Here is an 8,273-nt window from a genome sequence, read left to right on the forward strand (position 1 = left end):
CAAGAATTCATATAATAAAGTCAGGAATACATATTATTTTTGCATTATATTATGCTCACAAAAGACTATGTGCTATGGATCATTTTGTTTACAATTAGAAGATTTTGTGTTTGCATTGATTATATCTAAAATTCTTATACGCGGGGGTCCGCGTGCGGCTGCTATTAAAACTAATTTAAAAAATTTATCAGTGTAATTTAACATTTGATCGATATTTTTTTTAAATTTATCCACGCATCGCATGTGTGTAGACTGCTAGTACTTATAAGTATGAACTTTAAATTATATTAACATATGAAAACAATATACTTAGGCCCGTGTTTACTTGATGGGACAGGATATACTTACCTGGGATTGATTTGGGACAACAAATTGGATTGTCCCAAATGGGACAGACCACACATACGTTTACTAGGGCATACACAATCCACAATATATCTGCCTAAACGTGTTTACATCCCGGATTAAGTGGAATCATTTAACTGTTAAATTACTTTCTTGTACCCTTGAATTTGGAATATTATTCTCGTCTTGAATTTACACTTGTATGAATCAAACTGGAATTTCTCAGAAGGTAACAACTGCTCTAGACTTGATCTGCATTCACGAATCACTGCAGAATTATCATCTACATTATACAGGGGACTGTGTAAAAGAAAGTTTTGTATAATCCAGACCTGAATTCCATAAATGATCATGACACTTTTGAGCTGATGCAAAGTATGCCGTCTCCTAGTAGCCTCTATCTAGTACCTTATATATGAATGCATTTGGCAGTATCCCCATCTTCACCATATCTACTTTCAGCATGATCACAGGGAGCACATGCTTAGCTCCAAAGTGCGCTTGGATAATGGCAGCATAGTCAGACACTTCTTGTTGTAACCCACTGCTTCGCATGTCCGAGAAAAACTTACTGGCCTTAAAAGTCTGACCATTTTCACAAATAATTGATTAGGATTGAATATGTAATATTATTGGGGGAGCGGTAAACCATATGATTACTATCCACCTGACCTGTTTCAGCAGAAAATTCAACTATAGTTTGTTCCAAGAAAAAATTGAATGCATTATTTATCCGTCCGTCTTTGCACAGCCCATCAATCACAGAACTAATCGTGAAAATATTCGGAGCTATACCAGCATCCATCATTTCTTTGTGCAATTGAAGAGCTGCATCAGTGTAACCATTTTTGAAGTGGTCATCAATCAAAGCATTATAAGCGACTACATCAGGCTTGTAACCTTTAATTGTCATTTCATTATAAAGTCCCATAGCAGCCGCCAACTGCCCTGCTTTACAATAGCCATTTATCAGTGTACAAAATGTAACGATATCAGGTTGCAAGCCCTTCTCTGTCATTTGAGAAGAAATTTCCACAGCCTTTTACATGCTTCCTTTCTGACAATACCCATCAATCAGCGTATTGAATAGGACAGAGTTCAGCATCAATCCTTCCTTGTTCATCTTGCAAAATGAATTCTCTGTGGCCTCAGCTCTACCAATTCTACAATAGCCCTTCATAAGTATTCCATACATGACAACATCTGGCAAAATACCAAATATCTCCATCTCCGATGCATGTCCATAGCAGCAGATAGATCACCGGCCTCACAGAAGCCATCCATTAAGCAATTATATATATAGACGTTAGAAATTACATTCAACTTCACCATATGCAAAAAATAGCTCCTAAAAGCTACAAGCTCACCTTTCTTGTAAAGCAAATATATTAGGATGCTATAGGGAATAACATTTGGCAGCACTCCTTGATCCAACATTTCATAATAAACCCTGCGCGCTTTTTCAACACTCGCCTTCTTACCATAACCATCTATTAGAGCATTGTAAGTGTAGAGGTTAGGCACCACTCCATACTCTCGCATCCTTGTGAAATTTTTTTTTGCTTCCAGCAAATTATTCTCTATGCATAGTCCATGTATAAGGGTCGTGTAAATCACAACCGTCGGTTTTAATCCCCTTCCAATTATCTCTTCAAGCAACAATCTAGCCTTCACAATATCCCCTCGATCACAAGAAGCATCTATTAGTATTTCATAAGTCACCGAGCTAGGCAATAAACCATTTAAAACCATGTCATTGTAAACCTCCCACATCAGTTCAACACGACTCGTCTTCAGAATCCCATTCAAAAGCGCATTGCATGCCTAGACTGCAGGCAATTTTCCCATTTTGCGGTATACCCAATACCCATCATCAGCGAGATCCCTTTCGCACAAAGCACCAATCACACTCCAAATACGTTTGGACGATACCCTGATGTCTGAACATGCTTAAGCTCATTGAAAATCGAGGAACACACTTTTTTGGGCTTTCGGGTTCTCCTCAAAATCTCGATCAGGCCTTCTATCACACACCTGGCCTTCACATACAACTTTGCCTAACTTAAAATATGAACGATGGCTGAATGGAGTTTAAAAGTTGTCGCAAGGTTCACATTTTTCAAAGCTGAGTTGAAAATCCTCAACGCCTGTTGTGGGGTTAGGGAGTTGAGTATTGCAGCAGCTATATTTGAAAGATGTGGAGATGAAGGTGTTGAAGGAAATGATGGGGTTGCAGAAGAACATTAGAAAGCTAATGACTTCTTCCGGTTGCAAAAGAGTTTCACTCTTGGAGGAGAAAACTTCATCATTGCTCCGGCGATCCCCAGATTTCTTGCTTCCCATTAACTACAAGCTGCTTCGACTCTTCCTCCTTCCAAGAAGAGAACAACTCAGTGATTTGGCACAAGATTGGGGGTGAAGTAGCAGAAAAGTGGGGCTTAACACGATTGGTAATATTATTTGACGCAACTAAAGGGGTAGATTAGGGAAAGAAGAATGAAGGAGTCTTCCAAGTTGAACGGGATAATTTAATCCCACCCTTGGAGGCCGGATTTTAATCCAGCAAATATTGCAGCATAGTACCGGGCCTTGGTAAAAGTACCTGGTCATGCAAAAATTTTGTAAACAAACCATTAGTATAGATAATGCCAGATATCCATGCTAATACTACCTAGTAAACACAACCTTATTTTTTATATGTCATTCAATTGTGTTGTAATAGAAATATATACTTCGTTATGATTACATAGCCTAAATTTATATTTTTTATTTTTTTAAAATAATTAAATAATTTTGGTAAATTATTAGGAACAACTTTTAGGATGGATTTTTGCTATTTCTGACGGCTTTTGTAATAATTGTCAAAACGATATCGTTGTGTTTAGTATCTATACTGTGGGAGTATTTGTAAAAAGTTTTACTTTTAAAAAATTGATTTTTATAAAAAAAAGTTAGAAGTTGTAACAAAATCAAAACTGGGCAGTGTTTGTAAAAAAAAGTCAAAAGCAAATAAAAAATTAAATTGGATAGTGTTTGGAGAAAAATCACTTTTAAAATAAACTTAATTGATGAAAGACTATTTATACCTACTATCATTTTACTTGTTGTTTGTCACTATTAATTATTTTTTTACGAAATATCATAAATTTAAAATATTAAACATGTGAAAGTATAAATTTAATTATTGTTAAAATTTAAATTATTTAAAAACTACAATGTCAACTTTAAATATAAAATTTTTAGAAATAAATTAAAAATGGTAAAATTAAATTAAGATTGTTATAATAAAGGTAAAGTAGTAAAAAATAAAGTTGAATTTTTTTACAAAAAAAACCAAAGCAGCTAAAAGCACCCCTCAAGATGGTTCTAACTTTTGGCCTAAAAACGCTTTCTTTCACCTCTTTAGAATAAAAAACTAGTATCCCAAATATTTTAAAAGTACTTTTTTGGAGTCAGAAGTTAAAAAGCACATTTTTAAAACGCGCGCAAACACTCTCTATATATAATAGAAGATAAGTGAATTAGTGTTTAATTAATTTGGTATGTCATTTTTAATATTAAATTTAATTTATTTATTCACTCCCCACCCACCCACTCTTCTAACTTTCCATTTTTCCATTATTTTTTTTATAATTACTTCAATTTCTCTATGCATCCTTTTTTAACATAATTTTTTTTATGATATTGATTTTAATATTATTTTGCCTATACTTTATTAAATAATGAATATTATTTGAAATAATATTATAAAATTTACACACACATAAAATATGTCACAAATCACTAGTTTACTTTATAAGCTTAGGCTCGACTTTTCCGACTGTTTTCTATTGTAAATGTTGTCGGAAAATTATCATACTTAAGCAAAAGTATTTTCCACAGGTTATTTATTAAAATATTATAAAAAAAATAAAATATATATTTATCCTAAATTGATGTAGACTTGTATTTGTAATGTGAGTCGTCAATTTAGGAATGATTGGTCTACTTTTTCTTTTTTTTCTTAATTATTAATATTTAAGTAATAGTACTAATCATTGAATTATTATTTTAAATTTGTGATTTATGGTTGTTAATTATTATCTAGTAATAATTAAAAAAATAGAAAAGGAATAAAAATATTACACTATAGTGGTAATTATAAATTTTAATAGCGCTCGTCAATTTTAATAGGTGTATCATTTCCGTTGTAAGTATAATTTATTTTAGAAATATAGTTGTTGATCGCAATTTGAAAAATAAACGAGCTAATAGAACTAATAGGTGAGGAAAAAAGAAGATCTCGACGTCAACATCAACGGTGTACTGAATATGTAAACTTGTGGAATTGATGAACTTTATTAAAATTTATAATTACCACTGTAATAATTTTTATCTTTTTTCCTACACAACATGTAAACCCATTTTTCACCGCACTGTCACTCGTACCTCTCTTAATCCTCATTTCTGCTCCCTCGTGAGCCCTAACTTTTCCCTACACGCCGGTGCTCCTCCACCATCCGACCCCCGCCGGAATTTCCCACCACGGTCCGCCACCACCACAACCGGCTGAGGTAACGCGGAGGAACAGTGTAGCCGCCACTATCATATCTCTCTCTCTCAAATTATCAGGTACGTTTTCAGTTTCTTATTTTTTTTTTTGTTTTCAGATTAATGAATTTCTTATATTAAATTTATGTTATGAATTTCTGAAAATTTGGGTGAATTGTGACTTTGTGAATAATTTCTGAATTTATGAAAATTGGGTTTATTTTTGTGAATTTCTAAAAAGACGGGTGAATTTGTGACTTTGCAAATGATTTCTGATTTTATGAAAAATTGGTTTGATTGTGAAATTTGTGAATTTGTCGATCCATAATTGCCATGGCGCACTGCGCGCATGTAACAACTATGGCTCTCAATTAGGTATGCACCCGGCGTCCGTTGCCCTTCATGATTTTACGACTAGCTTTGGTTAAGCGATAGCATTCTAGTTTTAAAGAGCCATTCTGGAAAGAACTTTCTTTCAAGCTAAGGTGCAAAAACAGACCTTGCAACATTGTAATGATGATTTCTTGATTGTTTTGAGTTATATATCAAAATTTACACTTTGTTTATCTATCATGTTTTATGCTTAAGCTTTCGGCCGTTCTCTCTCTGTGCAACTTCTTTGCTCTTGTGCTTGCTTATGTACGTTTTCTTCTATTATCCACACCTTGTTCAAAGTTTTTTCTTAAATACTTGTGGCAGATATATTCATTATTTTGCTCTACTGTTCTGATGCATGATGCGGTTGCTCGTTACTGCTCTGAGATGTACTCCATTATTGAGAATGAAATGGCAAAAATGCTATGTTTTTCTTCCCATTGCTGGCTGTTGGTTATATCTTGATGCCATGACCAAATTGTTAGTCTATGATGGTATCGATTGATGGTCATCCTGTGACAGAAATGCTATGATAATTCTAAAATTATAAAACTAGATTTAAGTTATCGGCCTAAAAAATCAGAGCCTATAAATATTGTTCGTAGGTCACCATATTTGCACTGCTTGGAAATATTGAGATGGCTTCTTTCTTAATTGTCCAAAGGACTATCTTGTTTCCAATTGACTGCCTGTTTCGTTGATTTAATAATTTTAAAAATTCAAAGAACCCACATGGCAACACATTATATTCTGTTATCTGAATCTATGGTGAGAAAAAAAATTTCTTTATGCACCTGAAAATAAACCTCTTCTCCAAAGTCCTGTTTTCTTGCCTGACTACTCAATCACCAATTGGATACCAAGCAACGAGCCTTGGTCTTCTTTATGCTCATTTACTTGAGCATACATGCTATCTTTTAGCATTCATTACAAGCAGGTTAATGAGGTGGTTTCTGTACTTTTCTCATAGTCCGAACTTTGTGTTTGTTTCTTAATGTGATTTTGTTGATTATGCCACATTCTATCATTACGGTTAAAATGTTGCATGCTTGGATCTGCAGCAGAGCCCTAAGTAACAGACTGGTTTTCCATCATGGGCATGGAAGAGAAAGATGTATCTAAAACAATGGATTGGAAAAGTATTGGAGAATCAGTAAGTAGTGAGTCTGGTGAAGGAGCAGCTGTAAAGAAACGGCTACCAAAAAAGATAAGGCAAATTCCAGATTATTATTTCCTTCCCAGAAGATCTTTACCATCTACTATTGTATTTTATGGAGCATGGATAGCTGCTGGAGTTGGAGCTGGCATGCTTACAGAAATTTGGATAAACAAAAAAGTCAAAGGTATTGTGTTTCGTCAATATTTTTCTCTTGATTTTGTATTTGATTCCATTACAACTGTTTAGAAATATACTATCCAGCATTTTCCAATGTTTTTCATGGCTTGAATCTAAGTCCATTGCTGTACGTATTTGATGTTTATATAATATAGATGCACAGTATAGGATCTCATATGATGCCGTCAATGTAACTTTAGATCTAACTGACTTGCTTTTGGAAAATGCTGATTCTTTTATTCCACCAGTAAAAGTTTGTCGTTAAAAGAAAACTAATTGCATGATCCTGGAGATTTATACTGACTCGTTTTTCATTTAATGTTCATGATATGCGTTTAAAATTATGTGAGTAATGTTTATTTCTACTGCTCTGACAGAGGATGGAGGTGTCATCTGGGAGTTTGACAAATGAAAAGCTTGATGTCTGGCACCATCCCCCCCTCCCCTCGGTTGTAGGGCATCACTTAGTTTGAATCTTTGAACAGAGGAACTGTCGAATTATGGTGCTTGTTTTGGTTTTGCTTGAAAATTGATGCACCTATTTGAAAAGGTGTTGGAACAGGCTGTGCAGAACTCCAATACTCTTCCTGGATCAAACGAACTAGTTCCTCAATAATCACACGAGATATGACTTATTTATCCTAGTTTCATACTTTTTTCTATTGTTTCCCTCCTCCTTCTTTTTCTCTTTGGTCTCTGGCTTATGTTGCTTTCGGACGCTAAAATATTTTGCCAACATATTTGTGTCTGAAACCTCCCAACAATTAAGAACTGACATTCTTAACAGCCTTGTAAGTTCCTTTGTGTAAACAAAACAATAATTGCAAACTTATGTTGTACTATAGACCTTTTTTTGGGCATTGTGTGGCTCAAGGTTCTATTTACTGAGCTATCTTTTGGAATACTTGGTTATCATCTTTCTGAATACAAAGCAGACATAGCATAAGACGAATTTTAGTTGTGTCCTAAGTTGATCTGAATGTTTGCAAGTTTGATTACTATTTAAATGCCTAAATTCTGAACATGCAAGTTTAGTGCATTTTGTCTCATGGGAGCCAAGCTATATAGTTTATTTCCCAGTCTCCCTCTGATTTCTTTTGGTAAATTTGTGTTGAGTAGTTGGATCAGTTGATCTTGGCTTGCCCTCAAAGAATCAGGAAAGTTAAGACAACTTTGTTGGTGTCTGTCTCTGTGAAAGGGAAAAAAAAGGGCAGATACTATCCATGTGATTCTTAAAGTTAGCTTCTTATGATTCAACACTGATCGTGTAGTAAAGTTGTTCTTCAGCATAGAAAAGAAAACAAGAAAAAGTATTAAGAAACAGATCATCTATCATTATGTGAGTATTAAGAGACAAGTTCAAGGTCAGCGTTCCACCGGATGTGTGGGTATTTATCTCGCTTCATGTGAGTATTTGTAGACATTATGCGCATTATTGTAATTTATTTCCTTTTACTTATTTGTTGAATTGATATAATTTGTTTATCCGTCTTTAATTATATTGATGTATCAGTTGTATCGATCTATTATTAAAAAAAATAAAGAATATAAAAGGCCTAAATAATAAAATAATATTAAAAAGAAAAACTTCGCACGAATGGTGCAAATTTAAGAAATTTATGGTATGTTTGGTTTTGTGTTTTGAGTTAATTTAAAATATTTTAAAATAAATGGTGTAGGTGTGATG

At 33.9% G+C, this 8,273-nt stretch overlaps 1 protein-coding gene and 1 pseudogene across 2 annotated transcripts; one reads left to right on the top strand and one right to left on the bottom strand.

The window, feature by feature from the left end:
- Window positions 1-633: 633 nt before the first annotated feature.
- LOC148784357 (uncharacterized) lies at window positions 634-2,750 on the bottom strand (annotated as a pseudogene).
- A 1,997-nt stretch (window positions 2,751-4,747) lies between these two features.
- Window positions 4,748-7,490, top strand: LOC105162649 (krueppel-like factor). Of its 2 annotated transcripts, none has more exons than XM_011080732.3 (3): window positions 4,748-4,956; window positions 6,312-6,593; window positions 6,964-7,490. In XM_011080732.3, the coding sequence occupies exons 2-3, from the start codon at window positions 6,344-6,346 to the stop codon at window positions 6,996-6,998; spliced, it is 285 nt and encodes a 94-aa protein (XP_011079034.1). In that variant the 5' UTR covers window positions 4,748-4,956; window positions 6,312-6,343; the 3' UTR covers window positions 6,999-7,490. The 2 variants fall into 2 exon arrangements, with proteins under 2 accessions (XP_011079034.1, XP_020549343.1); XM_020693684.2 differs by having other exon boundaries at window positions 4,749-4,956; window positions 6,315-6,593.
- Window positions 7,491-8,273: the final 783 nt, after the last annotated feature.

This window comes from Sesamum indicum, linkage group LG13, assembly GCF_026168435.1.
Source record: "Sesamum indicum cultivar Baizhima isolate 11 linkage group LG13, ASM2616843v1, whole genome shotgun sequence".
NCBI lineage: Eukaryota > Viridiplantae > Streptophyta > Magnoliopsida > Lamiales > Pedaliaceae > Sesamum > Sesamum indicum.

What these genes read in the sequence shown, in the direction of transcription:
- LOC105162649 (XM_011080732.3), top strand. Translation starts at nt 6,344, where the DNA reads ATGGGCATGGAAGAGAAAGATGTATCTAAAACAATGGATTGGAAAAGT. An exon ending in GATAAACAAAAAAGTCAAAG is followed by an intron (nt 6,594 to 6,963) that starts GTATTGTGTTTC and finishes CTGCTCTGACAG; the next exon opens with AGGATGGAGGTGTCATCTGG.